At 35.2% G+C, this 19,806-nt stretch overlaps 1 protein-coding gene across 7 annotated transcripts; it reads right to left on the bottom strand.

The window, feature by feature from the left end:
* Positions 1 to 981: 981 nt before the first annotated feature.
* On the bottom strand, positions 982 to 18,129 carry LOC117570805 (cyclic AMP response element-binding protein B). Of its 7 annotated transcripts, none has more exons than XM_034252706.2 (7): positions 16,955 to 17,175; positions 15,939 to 16,008; positions 6,124 to 6,546; positions 4,543 to 4,743; positions 4,250 to 4,418; positions 1,636 to 1,827; positions 982 to 1,534 (listed from the first exon to the last, which is right to left on the bottom strand). In XM_034252706.2, the coding sequence occupies exons 3-7, from the start codon at positions 6,409 to 6,411 to the stop codon at positions 1,326 to 1,328; spliced, it is 1,059 nt and encodes a 352-aa protein (XP_034108597.1). In that variant the 5' UTR covers positions 6,412 to 6,546; positions 15,939 to 16,008; positions 16,955 to 17,175; the 3' UTR covers positions 982 to 1,325. The 7 variants fall into 7 exon arrangements, with proteins under 7 accessions (XP_034108597.1, XP_034108564.1, XP_051858357.1 ...); XM_034252673.2 differs by lacking the exon at positions 16,955 to 17,175 and adding an exon at positions 16,931 to 16,949; XM_052002397.1 differs by lacking the exons at positions 15,939 to 16,008; positions 16,955 to 17,175 and adding an exon at positions 18,113 to 18,129 and having other exon boundaries at positions 4,555 to 4,743.
* Between the last annotated feature and the right edge of the window lie 1,677 nt (positions 18,130 to 19,806).

Below are 19,806 nucleotides of genomic sequence, written 5' to 3'. Positions count from 1 at the left end.
TATATATTCATATTCATATATCAATTGTGTTTTTGCGGTATGCGCACACAGAGAACAAAAAAAATTTTGTGTAGTCTATGCTAAGGGGAAGGTGCGTATGTGGGAGGGAGGGAGGTAGGGAAGGGTTTTAAGGGGTGGTGGAAAGAAACTGCCGTACGTAAAATTATGCAACAACACAGATATATATATACATATATGGTGTATATATATATATATTCTCTTACTCTTTTCATTTCATGTCTCTCACACGCTTCTTTTCATTCTCATTCTCAAACTCAAGATCGTTTTCTCTGCCTAAAGGTTACAAATTTTAAAACTTAATTTTAATTATGCTTTTACTCTCATTCTCTTTGCGCACTCTTCTTTTTCTATGTGGATGATACAGGGTGTTTCGTGTGTGTGTGTGTGGGAAAGGCTTTTGCTGCTGCTTGTGTGGGAGAGAGAGACAGAGAGAGAATTTTGCTAGGCGCCGCATTTAAAATTTAGCTAAACACATTTTCTTTGTATAATCATTTTTTTTTTGTTTTGTTTTTTTTTTCTTCTTTTTTTTGTTTTCGTTTGTTTTTTGTAAATTCCAGATTTCAGCTTATGATATAACAAAGTAGCGAATAATAGACGAAAAAACAAAAAAAAAAATATTGATGTTTGAATATTTAAAAAATAATAATAATTAATTAACAGTACAAATTACTGTGTAGTGTATAATTTAATTAGCAAATATATAACTAAATCAATAAAAATAGGCTTTAAAATAATATTACACTTTTACGAGTAAATTATAAACATAATTACATTGTGTGTGTGTGTGTTTGTTTGTTTGTTTGTCTGTCGCTGTGTGTGTGTGTTTGTTGGCTGCTGTTGCTGTTTGTTGCCCTGCAAATGTTGTTCTCGCCAACATTTGACCAACAGAACAGCAACTTGTGGAGCTGTCAGTGTGTGTGTGTGTCTGTCTGTGTGTAATGACAACAACAACATGATCAATTTGTTTTTGTTTTTTGTGATAATTTATATTACATATAGCGCTTTATATGTATGTAAACCATGATATGCGGCTGGCTGCCATCGTCATTGTGTCTTACAATTCTGTTTTGTGTTTCTGTCTTTGATTTTGTCGCTGTCCTCGTGTCTTTGTATTCGTCCTCGTTGTTGTTTCTGTGTTTTTGTTTTCGTCAGTGTTGCCAGACCGCAATTTTTGACATAAAGCTGCTGCTGTCGCTGTTGCTGGCGTTGCTGTTGTTGTTGTTGTCGCTGCTGCTGCTGCTGTCGCTGTCGCTGCTGATGCTGACGCTGATGTCTGACCATCCCAGCAATGGCACCCACCACGTTCAGTCGTTCTTCGTCTGACAGTAGAGCTCCTTCAGCGACTTGAGCTCCTCGATAAGCGCTTTGTTTTGGTTCTCTAGCACCGCCACACGATTCTCCAGGCACTTGATGTACTCCTTCTTTTTTCGCCGACATTCGCGCGCCGCCTCGCGATTCTTTTGCAATCGTATCTCTCGCTTGCGCGTCTGATCTTCCGCAATGCCGCCTGTATCTGTATTTCAAGGGGGGTGAGAAAGAGATAAACATAGTATACATTAGTTGAGTTTGGTTTCTCTTTTGGATTTGCTGCTGCTGCGGCTGATGTGTGTTTACTGGTATTGTATGCTATCCGATTGCTTAAATAGAAGGCCGAGTCTGGCGCCATGTGTAGCAGTGGACTGCCCGATGTGTTACCGCCGCCGCCGCTGCCACCGCCACCGCTGCCGCCGCCACCGCCCCCCGCCCCACTGCCGCTCAGCTGTGAGCCGAGTACGATGCCTTCAGGCATTTGCAGTATTGCACCCGCTGCACGATTTTATTTTGTTTTTTTTTGCGCATTTTTTTTTCGATTTTTTGGTTTTGGGGGAGATGGTTGGGGGTTGTTGTTGTTTTAGGTTGGTTGGTTGTAGTTGTTGTTGTTGTTGACATATTTATTGGATTTTCGTTTTTGATTGATTTGTTTTGTTTTTTTTTTTTTTATATTTTTTTGTAGCATATTCGCGGGCAGTCAAAAAGAAAACGAAAAAAAAAACAACAATAAAAATTATAAGAAAACATTTTGTTTTTTCGACTTTTTTGTTTGTTTGTTTTTGGATTTATTATGGGTGTCTTGTGAGTGCGAGCGAGTGAGCGAATGATCGAACGAGCGAACAGAGCGAGAGATTTGATTGGCTTTGTTTTTGTGTTTTTGGTTTGCTTTTGTAGATGTTAGTTTTGAAATAAAAAAAAAACAACTGCAACGGCGACGGCATCGACGGCGACGTTTTGTTATTACATATGTATGAATGTGTGTGTGTGTGAGTGCGTAAGGACATTGTGTGCGTGTCAGGTTTTGCGGGTGATGAACGGGGGGTGAGGGTGGTGTGCGTGTTGCGGATAGCGGCAACAACAACAACAACAACAGCAGCAGCAGCATCGGTAAAGCCAAGAGCGACAACAAGAAAACAACACTTATCATTAACATTGCAGTAGAAACTCGATAATCGATTCTTTTTACCACATCTCACTTAGCGGCACCACCAACAAAGTAGCCCTTAAGTGAAAAGATGTAAAGTGAAGCAACCGTCAGTTTTCTTTATCTTTGTAATGTGACCGTTACGCAAGGAACATGTGCCACTAAGCGAAAGTTGCCCATAAATGAGTTAATGAACAAGAATTTGCATACAATTAAAGTTCCATCGAGCTTCTACTGCAATTTTCTTGTAGTTGTTCCGACAACATTTATCATTAATATTGCAGTAGAAACTCGATAACCGATTCTTTTTACCACATCTCACTTAGCGGCACCATCAAAAAAGTGGCCCTTAAGTGAAAAGATGTAAAGGTAAGCAACCGTCAGTTTTCTGTTATCTTTTTAATGTGACCGTTAAGCGAGGATAATGTGCCACTAAGTGAAAGTGACCCATAAATAAGTTAATGAGCAAGAATTTGCATACAATTAAAGTTCCATCGAGCTTCTACTGCAATTTTCTTGTAGTTGTTGGACAACACTTATCATTAATATCGCAGTAGAAGCTCGATAATCGATTCTTTTTATCACATCTCACTTAGCGGCACCACCAAAAAAGTGGCTCTTAAGTGAAAAGATGTAAAGTCAGTTATCCGTCTTCTTAGTGTGACAGTTAAGCGAAGAACATGCGCCACTAAGTGAAAGTGGCCCATAAATGAGTAAATGAGCAAGAATTTGCATACAATTAAAGTTCCATCGAGCTTCTACTGCAATTTTTTTTGTGGTTGTTGGGCGTGGAGGAGAGGGAAGATGTACAGATGTGAAGAATGCTTTGCGAATGATTTCGATTGCTAGTAAATCGCCATTACATTTAGTACTTATAAGAGTTCCATTTTGACTATACCGCAGAAACTTTTCCGTTTTCTGTACAAAAAATTTGCTCAAACGTTTCTTATGCTTCAATTTCTTTCGTTAAGCAACAACAACAACAACTAATGACAAGGATACATGAGAGATAGAGATAACGTTAGCGGGAAATTAGAGAGAGAGAGACAGAGATAGAGAGAGCGAGAGTGTGAATATATTATATACAACTAAAAGGGTTCCATACAGCACTTTTCATGATATACTATGGATGTAATGTGTGTTGTGTGAAGTGAATTTTTTGGTGAACAACAATTTTGCAACTATCACAACAGCCAAAAAGGTTTGTTAGACACAGTAAATGATTGATGATTAGTTGTTGGGTATATAAATACGAGATTGTTTGATCGATTCAGCTCTTTGATGGTAATGACAATGATCAAATGCTTCTTATATAGTACATTACAATGGAATAGTTAATGCCTATGTTGTAAAGAAACTCTCCGCGAATTCTGCTAGTATTTATCCTAAGCTCTGCTCTGGGAATATTTAATTTCGAATTGTGTTCTTTATAAGAAGGTGTGTCTCAAAAGGAGTAGAAATGCTTATTGCAAAGATTATTACTTGTTCTCAATATCAAAGATAGTTTAAAACAGTCTATAGCTCTCATAACATGATCTTAATTGGTAAGTTGTATTTGGAATTCTTTTGTAATCAGACAAGACAGTTGGCTGAGCTTAGGATATAGGATATACATAGCTCGCGAAGAACAGAAACGGAGAAGACAGAGAAAGAGAGTGAGAGCAGGAGAGACAGCAAAGAGGGGAAGGGGAAGGCAGTTAGGCGCTCAGCGTAGGTTATATTAATAAAAAAAAAAAAAAAACAATTTACAAAAAACCAGAGAAATGAAATTACCGCTCATGTCAGGTCCACTGATTTCGGTGAATATCTTGTTGTACGATGGCCTTCGCGTCAGACTGTTTCGATGATGCTGTGAATCATCGTCCGATAAACTCTCATCGGTATCCTCCGGATGCGGTATATTCGGTTCGGGTTTGATCTTACATTGAAAGTTTGGAGGGATCTGCAACAATGCAATTGGTCATTAAACATATTCAAAATGTAAAACTTAAATCTATATATGATTTATGAATTTCGAGTTTAGTTTTTTTTTTTTCTTTCGTTGGATTCGATGAATAGCTACGCACTTTGTTACGCACTTGCACTGCATTGCCGGTGGCCGTATGAATAACCGTCGTATTTGCCGGTTTGGTCACATAGACGACATTACCGCCGCCTCCTTTATGCATCGCTGTTGCGTCGGCCAGCGATTGATTTTGATGCTGTTGCGTTCCCGCGGCGCTTTGTATGACACCCGAATGATTGGCTGCCTGTATCACGGATTGTACCTGCCGAGCGCAATTTCAATGCATTAGTCATTAGCAATCTCATTGATCAATAAAATTTTAGTAATAATGAGGAATGATAAATCTTCATTTTTTGCAGATACTTAATTAATCAATAAATCGAGATTTGTATAAAAAGGTACAACAGCTTGTCTATTTAATATTGAAAGAGTTTAAATTAGTGCTAAATATTCATCGGAAAATATGCAGGGAACTTTTAATGCTTCACTAGTTAGATACTACTAATTATTTAACTGATATTTCAAGAACTGAGGATTTAGGAGAGTTTGAACAGACAAACATTGTCTTCAAATATGGTTGCACTAAAGTTAAAAACACTGTCTTCATTATAATAAAGTAAATACGTTTTAGCTGCATTTTGCTTTCTATCAAGTGATGAAGTTTAAATGAAGCCAACAAAATGATGAGCCCGTTTCATCAATGGAGTAAGTATCTGTGTTAGTGTACAATAATTGCTTCCATAGGATTCCCAGGTTGGCTTCATTAAAAGTTGACTAGAATATAATTCACCAAATGTCCCTCATATTTATGTGCATTGTTAATATGTTGTGTTGGGCTTGTTAAAAGCTGACTCTAAACACTAATCCACATTAAATTAGCTGCCTTTTGATGTTCATTGTTAATAAGAAAAACAATTCGCTTAACTATTATGATCTTGAATATTGAATCTGGTTATTTAGGAAGCTATCCTAAAAATGCAAAAATCTTAATAAAAGTGTTTTAATAGAAGTGTGTATTTAAAAGTTATTTTTGAAGGACTAATGACTAAGTTATCCTGCATAATTGCACACACAACTATTACCAAAATTAATGATGCAGCTAACTGTAATATCCAATTGAACGCAAAATTGTAACTATTTGTGGAACAGATTTTAAGCTAATACAATTATTAAGTATGTGCACTTAATGACTTACTATTTTGCTCTTAACTGCAATATGCAATTAAACTACATTTGAATCTATGCAATTATCTGAGATGTGCACTTATGGAGTTCCTAATGATGTCAAAAGGATTTATCTTGATTTGGTATTGTGCTCTTAACTGCAATATGCAATTAAACTACATTTGAATCTATGCAATTATCTGAGATGTGCACTTATCGACACTATTTCGAGTTCCTAATGATGTCAAAAGGATTTATCTTGACTTGGTATTGTGCTTTTAACTGCAATATGCAATTAAACTACATTTGAATCTATGTAATTATCTGAGATGTGCCCTTAAACTACATTTGAATTTATGCAATTATCTGAGATGTGCACTTATCGACACTATTTTGAGTACTTAACGATGGCAACAGTATTTGTCTTGGTCGGTGGGAGAGGAGGAGGTGAAGGGGCGGGGGCAGGAGTGCAGCTCACCTGTAGGCCGTGTGTTAACGGCGTCAGAGGGTATTGTATATTGCAGTTGGTTGTGGTCAGCACGGATGCCGCGCTGCTGGCATTGTTTGTGTTGGCCGTCGCCGTTGTACTTTGCTGGTTCTGTTGTTGTTGCTGCTGTTGTTGTTGTTGCTGCTGTTGCAGTTGACCGCCTGTGACTGCTGCTGCGGCGGCAGCGGCAGCGACGGCGACTGCGGCGGCATCAACATCGTTGACATTGCCGCTGGAGGCGGCCGAGTTGCCATTCTCCTCGACAACGATGCTGTCCATTTTAGCGATTTTCAGCAGCACCGTTACGCTCTCCGATAAGTGCTTCAGTTTGGCGACCGTTTCCGTTTCAATGTTGCCAGTTTGAAATTGTTGTGGTTGTATATTGTTGTTGATGTTGTTGTTGTTGGACGACGACTGCGACATGAAGGAAAAAGAGACAGAGAGAATGAATAAGTTGGTTACAATATTGCTTGATTGATAATTGGTAATTGCTAATTGTTAATTGTAATACATCAACTACATCATATGTGTATATCCAACAGCAACAAACACACTCTCACACACACACACACACACCGACGCACCCGCTGACTGTCACTGTCAGTGTTGCTGCTGCTGCTGTTGCTGTTGATTATGTCTCTACTACATTCAACTGTTGTTTGGTTTGTTTTGTTTGCCTTGCTACAAAAATGACGACGACAGCGACAACGACGACGACGGCGACGACGATGACAACGACAATACAACAACAACAACAACAACAGCAGCAGCAATGACCATACCGTGTCTCAACTGTTGTGTGTATTTTTATGAAATGACGTCATGACGACGTTGTGTTATAGGCAAATACAAAAAAAAAAACCAACTTACTTTCTGATGACATCACTAAAAACGTTGCTGCTCCTCTTGTTGTTGCTGCTTTTGTTTTTGCTTTTGCTGTTGCTGTTGCTATTTCTCTTCTCACTGCGCGCGCTTGTATTTGCGTATGTGTGTGTGTTTGTGCCTTTGCTTGCCTATGCGTATGTGTGTGTGTTTATGTCGCGTTGCGCGCTGTGCTGGCAACTTGTTGAAAAATTCAACTGTACGCACGCCACACACAAAATGGAACGAGGATAGCAATTCGAATAGCAATAGGATAGCTACATACGATCCTTCAAATTATCTTTTCACTCTTATCCACGACGTATTTGTTGTGCACCTTATTTTATTTTGGGTGGCGATTGACAGGCGGGGACGGTGTTAAAAGGCAACCAAAAAAAAAAAAAAAAAACACTTTGCACAAAGTTGGCAGCACGCGCGCACAGCACACCAAAAAAAAAAAATATTTTCTGCTGTTATCGTTGCTGCTTTTGCTGTTGCTTACGTTCTTTTCTCATAGCAGCAGCGCCAATGTGTTTTTCTTTTCTTGTGTCAGTTGCCCTGGACAATGATGATAGATAAATGCAAGGACACCCACAATTATTTATTGCTACGCTTGTACACGCGTTTCAGGTCACATTAAATTTTAACAATTATTTATTGATCAGCTTTCTTGGCCCTTTTTTTTTGCACAAAACTTATTTTGTATTGCTCGCTCGCTCGCTCGCGCTGCTTTACTGGCATAGTACAGGCGCAAACACACACGCATACACTCAAACACACGGGCACACAGTCACAACATTTACACACACTTGCTCAAAAAATACGCACTCAAAATCACACATATGCATGCGCACGCAGCGACGACTCGTTTTACCATCGAGCGTTGCCAGACTAATTACACACAATTCGATTATATACGATATTATGCGAAATATACGAAAAGTACCCTAAATATGTATCACATAAGCTATTTGAATATATTTAATAAATGATTGTATTTTAAATGTGCTAAATGATAATTATTGTATATCAAATACTGTGTTATGAAAAAGAGCGCGGGAGCATTGCGCTGAGCTGGCAGCACCGACTACAGCTGTTTAATTGAGCACACTGTTGGCGCCAGGGCTGCAGCATCGAAATTTAGTCAGTCGAGAATACAAACTACTTCTTGTCAACAAAAGGGCTGAATCAAACGCACAACTGAAACAGCTGTTGAGTGTGCCCAAGAAATGTGCTTAGTAAGTAAACATGGAAGATATTTTATAATATTACATGAAATGTCCTCGGCGGATTGTATTTTTTTTAAATACACATAAGTAATTTGCTATTTAAAATGACGTGTATTTTTGTGCGAACTTTGAAAATAAAATCAAATTATCAGTTTTCAGTATTTTAGTATAAACTTCGGCATAAAAATGTATGTTTATGAAATTTTGTATCTGGTCGCACTTGGACACAGCTGTTATATACAATAGCTTTAATATAAATAAAGCATTTTATTTTTAATAGAAAGCCACCATAACTAATATATTTATTAATATATTAATTTATAGTATATATAAAATTATTTTATAACAAAAAAATGATTAACACAATTTCTTCAACTGCAGCTGTTTTGTTTGTTGTCCTTATGAACATTATTATGGAAATATTACTTTTGTTTTTCTTACATTAAAACAGAGATATAAATAAAAGCAGAGTTTTATAAGTACTGGTCGTTAATAAACAGCGCAAGTCATTTAGAAATTGTAACACCTAATAACAGCCGCTGTTAAAGTGCTTTTAAACACATGCTGTATGACTCTGCTTGAGGTTCTTGCACCATTCTCCACTCTCCATTCACCAGCTTAACCGCCGTGCAGTCTGTGCTACTCAGGGCCATACATACACACACACTCATACACACACATACATACACATTGTATTAACCATACGATGTATAGTATACTACGTATACGCACAGTTGCCACATGAAAATGAAGTTTTTGTACCACTGTTAGCAAAATAGAGTATACAATAAAAATAAAAACTGTATAGTAAGAATTTCCTTACATTTTAATGTCAAATAATAATACAATATTTCGGATAATTTGTTTTGAAATTTACAGCAAATGCATGAAATATAAATTGATAGTGTATAAATGTATCAGTTTTGATAATGAATACACTATGTACTAGTTTTAGGGCACCAAGCTTTAGGATAAACAATACTAACAAACCCAGAATGTACCTATTTTAGGTACGAATGTACCACAAACATTTTGTCGTCATATTCATGTATAACAACAACAATTTAAGGCTACAGTAATAAAATGTAAAGTACTATGAAAGTATTTACATGCATATTAATGTTGTTTGCTGTTTTTTATCAGCTGCAGAATAGGGAGAAATGGTCGTGACGTCATTGAATGAGACCAAGTCATGAATAAAGCTAAGCAAGCGAGTGAATGAATTTTATTGTTCGCTCAAATTAATTAGCACAGTCATCTCAATAAATAATGTATAAGCCGGCAATTTACTCTAAATAAGGCAACTAAAAGAATTACGCAATTAACGTCCCACTAAAAGAATTACAGTCCACGCTCGATATGGTGATCTAAGAAAATCAGTAATCAAAACAGCTCAACTTTATACATTAAAGAATAATAGACATTCAAATGTTTTCATAAATGATTAAAATCAAAAATTGTTTTTCATACATTTACTTATTAGGTTAAATAATGCATAGATTATGTGTACACGCTTGTGGAAGTTTACATTATCGAAAGTTCACTCTTTGAAGCGTATACTGTACTTTAAAAATAGATTCGCTGGTAATGAAATTAAAGATAAAATCTATTTTATTATGGCATTGACAGTGAGATCATATATATATTATAAATGACAAGTATGTGGTATATATAGTATATACTATTTATACTATATAGTATACGCATTCATCAAGATATCGATTAGAGGGTGTCTAAATCAAATTTTCAAACATTTTCAAATCTAAAGTCATAGATTTACTAAGCAAAAGTGAGATCATATACTATACAATATTATAAATGACAAGTATATGATATATATAGTATATACTATTTATACTATATAGTATACGCATTCATCAAGATATCGATTAGAGGGTGTCTAAATCAAATTTTCAAACATTTTCAAATCTAAAGTCATAGATTTACTAAGTAAAAGTGAGATCATATACTATACAATATTATAAATGACAAGTATATGATATATATAGTATATACTATTTATACTATATAGTATACGCATTCATCAAGATATCGATTAGAGTGTGTCTAAATAAAATTTTCAAACATTTTCAAATCTAAAGTCATAGATTTACTAAGTAAAAGTGAGATCATATACTATACAATATTATAAATGACAAGTATATGGTATATATAGTATATACTATTTATACTATATAGTATACGCATTCATCAAGATATCGATTAGAGGGTGTCTAAATCAAATTTTCAAACATTTTCAAATCTAAAGTCATAGATTTACTATATACTATATATACTTATTCGGCATTCAGCAGTGTTTGATAGTTGAGGGAATCCTCCAAACTCGACTGCTGACTTAATGTGAATGTCGAAACCTTTGTTACCGATCTTCAGCCCTGAAGTATTTGCGAGTTAAATGTGGTTTGCATTCACAAACAACAAACACAACGCACAAACAAGATTTATGTATGTATGTATGTAGTTGAAAATGTTGCATACATGCATCAACTATAAGTAAATATTGTATGCTGCATGACAAATGAACACGAATGAACAATGTCAATGATTGGCAATTAAAATACGACAAAAACAAAAAACGAAAAAAAAAAAACATTGCAATATTCTATTGTTATTTTTATTGTTATTGTTTTTTTTTTTTTTCGTTTTTATTTCTTTATTTTTGTTGCCTTTACTGATGCTCTCTTGTCCTTCGTTTGTGCAGTCCGATTGTAAAATCGTGCTTCAAGGAAACGGATTGTGTTTTCTTCATTTTTTTTTTTTTTTGCTTTTTCTCGCAGATGATTAAAATTACATTGTGATTGTTGTTGCCTTTTAAATTGTTTGCTTGCTGCAGATAATGTCGACCACTGACACTGCACACGCTGCAAACAGAGTCTGACGAGCTCTGACGACTCACAGAGCATTAAACATTAAGCACAGTGACGAGGCTGTTAAAATGACGGCAAATTTAACGACGACGCCACGTTTGTGTGCGAAAGTGAGAGGAATACCGGACGATTCATTGCAAAATGATTGCTCTGCTCTTTGCTTTGTGTTAAGGATGGGTTCGTGTCACGCACGAGCCACCCAAACTTTACTATTACACCCCTCTCAAGATATATATGGGGCGGAAGCTTTCTAGTTTAGCAAATTGATCACCTTGCAATAAACAAGAAATATAGAAAAGGTTTCATTGAAATATGGTATTTTAAAGTTTTCAATACAAAAAAATTGTTAAATTAACTATATAAAAAGTTGAAAATAAATAAACATCATAATAATAATATTCTAAATACTGCACAAGCTAAAATTGAGTCTCAATAACGTCAACGAAATTCCATTAACAAATTAATGCAAATGATTTTCACTGGATTTGTTTTATAGGAATAACAATTAAGAATCGGTTAAATGAAAATTCAATTAGTCAAACGTAATTAAAGGTTTCCATTAATTTCTAACTAAACAATGTTGTAAAAAGTACTGTTGTTTTTAAGGGTATCTCGTAGTCATGTATTCTCAATGGCTGACTTGCCTTTGGCATTAGTTTGTAGACCTCACCTCAGTTCAGTTCAGTAATTGTTTAGCGTGAGTCAGTGTGCTGCTCTCTCTCTCTCTCTCTCTCTCTCTCTCGCTCTCTCTCTGTTTGTCATACATCATCATTGTTAAATTGCGACGTTGTTTGGGGCCAAAGTTACAAATTTCGCACTGTGATTCAGTCGCTTAAATTAATTCGATCGTTTTTCGATTCTATTTAAACTTTGATTAATATGTATGATGAAGGGGGCCTGTTGTCACGCGATAATCTCCAATGGTTTGTTGAATTTGATGCTCGATTTGATTGTTGTTTTGCGTCAAAAAAATCAGATGAATTCCTAGAGGGATTTTGGATACTATCCGACATGTATTTATTTATTAAATTTGTGAGGAATCTTTTCTTTAAGCAAAGTTTATACACTTGCAATTCTTTTCAATAAGATCGCTATCAAAAATCAAATATTATTTATGTTTATTTTTGATTTTTTCAAACCAATATTAAGAATAATTTCTATAAATTATGTTAAGATAAACATTAATAAATAGGTTATTTGTTCAGTTTACCCCAAAGGAAATGGTTTCTAAATTTTTATGAATTTTTCGTACATCGAATTTAAAACTTTAAACACTTAAATGACAGTCCATCTCTCTTCATCTTTATTGGACCAGAGTTAACTTCTTCTGTCTGTTGTCTAAATTTCTTGTCGTCACTAACTTAGCATACCCTGCTATTAGCTTGAAGACCGAGAAGAGACTACATGCTGCCTCGTCCACTTTTCTGTGGTGCGTGTAATCAAGGCATAAGCGCTGTCAAATGTAAAATGTCACCACAACAATAACAACAAGAACAACGACACCAAGCAAGCAAGCAAAGTGGCTTGAGTTTGCTTGTTGCTTTTGCTTCGTCGTCACTGTTCACTCTTCTCCTTCTCCTTCGCCGTTCCCGTTTACTCGCCACATTCCCCCACACCGCGCATTCGTAATCGCAATCGCGTAAACACCCCCGCAGAAAGGTTGCTTTGTTTTTGTGTGTCGCGTTTTGAGTGTATTATCACCATCATCATCAGCAGGCAGCACAGTGCTTAAAGCGCAACTTTAAAATACTTGTGGTGTCCATTCAAAAAGGTAATTGACACCGCCAAAAGCCGAATGAACGAGTGAACGAACGAAGACTTGAAAAAGAATGACGAAGACGGCGACGACGACGACGGTGACAACGACGACGACGACGGCAGCGAACACAAAGAGAAGCAAACTCGCAAAGTCGAAAAGCTGAAAAGCATAAATGCGAAAATATAGCAACGTCATCAACGCCATCGCCATCCATTGACATCATCATCATCATCGTGGTTTATTGAAATACACGCGGTGGAGTCTAAAACAAGCGCCACATAAAATTATGTCGTTCTTCGTGTTCATTATTGTTCTTGTGGTTGTTGTTGTTGTAATTGTTGTTGCTCACTGTCGTTTTTGTGACATTTGCAGTCAAGACAAACGGCACAACAACAACAACAACAACAGAGAGAGAGAAAGAATATTTGTTGCACTTTAATCAATTCCAATCAGTCGCATTTCGAATTTCGCAATTTCGCTTTTGGGCTTTGGTTTCGTCTTCTTCTTCGTCTTCCTCTTCGCGTGCACGCAAAAATGTGACGTCAACAATATTTATTTTTAACCCATTCCTATGCATTGCATTTTAAGTATATTGGTGTGCACACACGCACAAACATACATACATACAGACATATGCTTACAGTATATAATGATTATGTGCAACAGTTGCGAATTTTGTGAATTGCCGATAATTGCAAATCGAAAATAATACTTTAAATGTATTGTGATGTATTTTTCCCAAATTCATCAACCACAACTTAAATTCATTTTTGACATTTTATTAGAAATATTGTATTTAGCAGCTGAAAAATTAGATTTTTCTAAAATTCAAAACATCCAAAAATTCGAGACTTAAGATTTTTGTTTAGTGATTATATGTATGTATTGTCACGAATTGTTTAGTTTCGTTTAAACAGTTTTGACAAAAAAAAAATACATTTATAAAACCTTTTATACTTATTTTTCGTAATCTTTCTTGAATCTATTATGCAATTTTATTGGTTTATTAAATTCAATTCTAAATTACGATTTATATGTAGAAACTGTCATTTGTAGAATTCAATTTATAGAGCTCTTTATTATTAACCCTAATAATCTCTATTAATATTTTGAATTATTTTAATTATTGAATTAAGATGTATATAACAAAATTTGTGATTAAAGGGAACTCGAAGGAACCGTATTTGCTTATAACTGATGTTTACTGTACAAAACGTATTTGCTTCTACAATATTTGTCTGTATTAATTAAAACAAGAATAGCAGTTTAATAATTTCTGTGTGCGTGTCTGTGTGGGGGAAAGAGACAGTGTGCGAGGGAGAGAGAGAGAGAGACAGAGATAGATAGACAGGTGCTGCACAGCATTTGCTTTTTAGGGGTTTAGTATTGTATCCTGTTGCACTTGGCCAACAGAAGTCATTGTCATCGCCATCAAAATTAACATCAACATCGACATCGACAGCGCAATCGCCATCGTCATTGTTTATGCCCTTTTTGCACGTTATCAACTTTATGCGGATTATCGGCCAACGGTAATTTGATAGGCGTCTACATGTCACGCATCCAAATGCGACAAATAATCAGCTACATATTCATGCGAGTAAACATGTACATAGATTTAGATGTATATACATATGTTTGTTTGTTTGTTTGTGTGTGTGAATGTGAATGTGCATGTTGCTGTTATCAGCTTGGAAAGCTCGTTATCAGCATTGGATTTAGTTGGACGCAATGCATAGGCATATAAGAGTCGACCAACTACATTCTACGAAACCTTCACATGTTTGCCATCTTCGGGGTGTCCACGAATGGATACAATAATCGAATTTGATCGGGAGAAGTATTACACATAGTTTTTATACGATTACCAAATGTTCCACCTTTCCTTAAAGGCCAAAAATGAATCTAAGATTGATAAATTTAAAATCAAATGAAACCTCTTTTAGAAAGTTGACTCAAATCACAAATTATATATTCTAACTCTTAATTATTAACTAATATTTATAGGGATTATTAGGATTGATAATAAACAGCTATATTAATGAAATTCTCAGTATAAGAAGCTTTTTAATTTATAATGGTATAAATGAAATTGTAAAACAAAATGTTGTAGATTAGCAGCCAAATTTTGACATTGAATTGTTCACAAATTATGGATTTAAGTTGAATACCGATTTTTTTAAGAGTGTGTTTTTATCACACATTTTTGGATGGCTTGCTAAACCCTCTTGATAGAAAGTCAAGTTCACAATAAGAGAAGAATATATTTTTTTTATAATTTCTTTTGCTAATGTTTTAAACTGAACTTAAGTTGTGTGGGATCTACCATAAAATACATTCTAATTATTGACAGTTTCGATTGATAAATGATAAAATCACTAGAGATTATGTATCGTCAAGTCAAACTATTTGCACGAAAAGTAATTCAAAGAATTTTGAAAAGCTCGTAGTATCACCCATAGAGATAACGGTAACTTGTGCACATGTTTATTGATAGTTGATAGTTGTGCCATGGCCTTGATCAGGTGTGACTAATGTGTAGCAAGAGAGTTTTGGGTCATAATTCGTACGATTACAAAGTATGTAGTTATCAATAAAAATAAAAAATAAATATGTAGTTAAAATATAAATGCAATTATTCATGTCAACATTTTGATAATTTTTGAAGGGAATTCCTTACGATGAGTGCATGATTTTATGCTAGATAATAAACTAAATCCAATACATATTATATATATATATATATTTCAGGACAATTTTGTTTTATGAAATCTTAAGTTTGAATTTTAGAGACTTTCGGTATATGCTTAATTAGATAATTTATATATCATAAGTATGCATTATCTATTAAACGAAATTCTGTCAATAAATTCCTAATACCAATCAATAATGAGCAATCAATACGCTTTGATTGCTCACTAGATAACGAAATGGTTATTTGAACTATAGTTCGGAGAGTGTGTGGTTGATTAGTCGCTATGCATAAATAAAGCTGTAACCCACTGTAAATTTTCTCTTTTTGCCATTCACAATCAGTTAAGAATTCGATACAATGCAATTGACTCTTACCCACTGTTCCTTTTGTTGCCGCTTCTGTTGCTGCTGCTGCTGCTCTTGTTGCTGTTGTTGTTGTTGCTGACTAATAACAAATCCGAAAGCGAAGGAAGAAGAAGCAAAAAACAATTTTGCGTAATTGTTAAAAATTCGTAATTTTTGCAAGCCTCTTAATGAGATGTTTTAACAACAATAAATATGTATATATGTACTTATGCATGTGCATAAATAAATAACAAAAATAAAATACAAAAAACAAAAAAAAAGAAGACAACAAACAGCTTTGTTGCTGTTGCTGCTGCGGCTGCACTTGTTGTTATTGTTGGCGTATTGTTGTTGTTATTGTTGCTGCCGTTCGTTTTTGCTGTTGTTGAGCACTGTGCGGTGTCGTTTCTCGTTTTCTTTGCTTTGCTTTTGAGTTGCGTTGCGATTACGTCAAGATTTTTGTTGTTTTGCCGATTTGTATTTGATTACAATACATTATATGTACAAGCACACACACACATACATATGTAGATATGCATGCATATACATACATACATATAGATGAATGTACTATGTATGTAAATGGCATACGTATACAAAATACATACGCTTACGTATTTATATTAATACGTATTCGTTTGTATTGTAGTGTTGTTGTTCTTGTTCTTGTAAATAGTTACGCGCTCTCTCACACTGTGCTACACTGAGAGCGAAAGAGCGAGAGCACGCGACTGGTTGAGAGAGCCAGCTATAATTATTACTTGCTTAATTTTTTACACAAATATTTTAAATGCTAAAAGCGCGAAATACAAATGTACGTACATACATATATAAAGCTACATAACATTAGTATGTATGTACAATGTTTATATACATATGTACACACAACAACAACAACAAAAAAAAGAACACACACACACACGAATACATAGAAGCACTAGAATACAATGTGCTGCTGTTGTTGTTGCTTGTTCGGTACTGTTATATTTTTTGGCGCTCAAATTGTACACTCTTCTTCTTACACTTTAATGGGCCGCACTCGTCACCTTTTATTCTTGTTGTTGTTGTTGTTGTTGTTGTTATAGTTGCTGCTGCTGTTGTTGTAGGTGTGTTGGAACTGCGGCCGGCGCTCGATGACGCGACGACGACGCGACCGACAAACTAACTGAGAATCGCTGATTGCTTCGCTCGCTAAGTGCGCGAGATTTGATATTATTATTGTTGTTGCTGCTCGCTGCTTTTCGGGGGGCTGCCGCTGCTCGCTGCTGCTGCTGCTGCCTCTGACGCCGCTTTACGTAGCTAAACTGAAAAGCAATACTGACGCCGATGACTGACTAAGCGGCCACGACGCGACTACAGCGTCGACCACACACACAAGCACACACACATACTTACGTCGATGTCGAAGTCGTCGCAGCACACGTCACCAGCAGCAACACCAACAGCAGCAGCAGCAGCGAGCAGCGGCAGCGCCAACCACAACAACAACAGCAACAGGCGGCTAGTGATGAGCGCGTGTTTGCGCATAATATTTATTTTCGTGCTTGCTAAGCTTTTGATATTATTATAATGAATTTGGTTTTTAAACAGGTTGTTTTTTACGTATTGCGTATTCTTAGCTTGCTAATGTTTTATGCATTGTTATTATTGTACGGATTATTTTGACTCTTCTAAGATTTTTAAATGCTTTTATTCACATCAATCAGTCACGGTGAATTATTTATTATATTTTTATCTAATGTAATTAGTTATATTGTTTTATGTTCTTTACAAACTTACTTGCAACTAAGTATTATTATTATTTTTATTTACAAACCTTAAAAATTTTTATTTTTTGTATTATTATTATGGCTAGAATGTGTTTTCCTTTTTATCTATTTGTGTATTCACTTATTCATTAAATATATTATGCACACAAATATAAAAAGTTCTATTTAATTCGACTATGGAATTTTATGGGTTTGTTAATAAGAAAAATTAAAATTAATATTATAATTATTATGTTTACAGCTTATATCTTTTATGTGATTGATATAATTATTGATATAATTTATAATTATTTATTATAAAGATAATTCATTTATTATTTCTCTTAACGTTTTTTGGATTTATCTTTGATTGATGAATAGAAGTGAATCATAACGCGTGTAGTTATCTAAATAATTGCACTAAAATTTATGCACTCATAAAATCAAATGACTCACGCTAAAAGACATCTGGAGATATCTTAGATCGGTGATTGATTGTCCATCGATATGCGAGATTAGATTGTCCTTCAATCGGACATCACAGCTGCAGCTGTGACGGCAGATGCACGGACTAGTGTGTGTGTGCTTCTTCTTCTTCTTCTTCTTCGTCTTCTTCTTGTTCCTCTTCTTTGGCGCTCTTTCGTAATTGGCGCATTCTGTGCGCTGTGAAGTGCAACAGATTCTTAAAGTGCAGCGACAGTAACAAAAAAATAAGAGCAACACACACACAAAACAGAAACAGAAAGCAGAGACAGAAAACAGAAACAAAAACAATAATAGGAAAACATGAGCGTTAAACGTTATCGTCGCCACGTCAAAGTCACGGCGCTTGACGCTGACGTCGATGTCTATGTCGATGCCGGCGCGAAGTTCTTATACACACACATGCACACACACACACATACATGCAAGTACATTCACTACATTCATATTTATCGCACACACCTTACTCAACAGCTTGCTTTCGCTCTTATTCTCCCTCTCCCTCTCCCTCTGTCTCTCGCTCTCGCTCTCTCCCTAGGTTTCTCGCACTGTCTCTTGTGCGCTTACTCATGCAGAGCACACAACTTACGGGCAAAATATTTTTAAACATCTAACGAACAACAACAAAACAAATTCTACATTTGTCTGTTTGTATGTGAAAGGTGAAAACGTATGCGAAAGAGAGGCACAGCTGACAATAAAAACGTATGTATGTATGTATGTTTGTGTTTATGTCGTCGTTATCGCTACTTTCATTAGTATTTATAATATTGTTGGCTCTTTGCTGTTGTTGTTGTTGTCTCTGGCACAATTACGTCGCACAGAACCAAAGCCAAACTACTACTATTATGTTAGCAGCAGAGAAACGTAACGCGACTGCGGCAGAGGCAGAGGCAGCGGCAGCGACGCGTCGCTGCTTCTAACTCACTCGCACATGCGTGTGAGCAATTGCAGCTGTCACAATTATTACACACACACACTTGTGTCTTTGTATTGCGGCATACTTTTGGGCTGAGCGGGGAATGTGAAAGGGAAGTGCCTTCAGCTTGTTATGTGGACAGAGGCAAAAAGGCTACGTAAGGCAAATAATTAATGTATATAGTACCATACTATAGAAGATCTAAATTCCAAGTTAAATCACACTATTCCTATATCTTTTTTTCAAACAATCGTTATGTGGTCTTATTTATTATTAAAATTTACTTCTAAAAATTGTATTTTATTTTCCTTACATTTTGTTTTTATTTTATTGTATTATTTAATCTGGGTTTCACTTGTAAAATTTTCTTTTATATTTTTCCAATACTTTAATTCTTTACTTAAATTATTTTTCTAATACTAATATTATTTTAATAATGTATTAAGTAATAAAAACGTTATTTTAATTAAAATTATACTTTCTTTTTTTTATTGAATTTTTTTCGTGAAAATTTAGTGTGTGTATTAAAATTCTATTATACTTTATAGATGATAACTTGTTAATTACTATTATTTTCATATATTTAATAAAACATAATTTTATAAAAATATTAAAAAACATTTTTGGGCTTAGTTGATTTCGTATTTATATTGGATAAAGTTAATATTTATTATATATCTATGAATTTATAAAGATATCATAAAATAAGGAAAGTTAAATAAAGTGAAAGAACTTGTTGCTCATAAAG

This window comes from Drosophila albomicans, chromosome X (assembly GCF_009650485.2).
Source record: "Drosophila albomicans strain 15112-1751.03 chromosome X, ASM965048v2, whole genome shotgun sequence".
In the NCBI taxonomy this organism is placed as follows: domain Eukaryota; kingdom Metazoa; phylum Arthropoda; class Insecta; order Diptera; family Drosophilidae; genus Drosophila; species Drosophila albomicans.
The sequence above is the reverse complement of the archived record's forward strand: the minus strand, read 5'-3'. Positions and strand labels throughout refer to the sequence as shown.

Excerpts from the sequence above, each read along its gene's own strand:
- LOC117570805 (XM_052002397.1), bottom strand. Across the intron at positions 4,419-4,554 it reads CCACCGGCAATGCAGTGCAA|ATCCCTCCAAACTTTCAATG; the intron begins GTGCGTAACAAA and ends GCATTGTTGCAG. Across the intron at positions 1,535-1,635 it reads TCGGATAGCATACAATACCA|ATACAGGCGGCATTGCGGAA; the intron begins GTAAACACACAT and ends CTTGAAATACAG.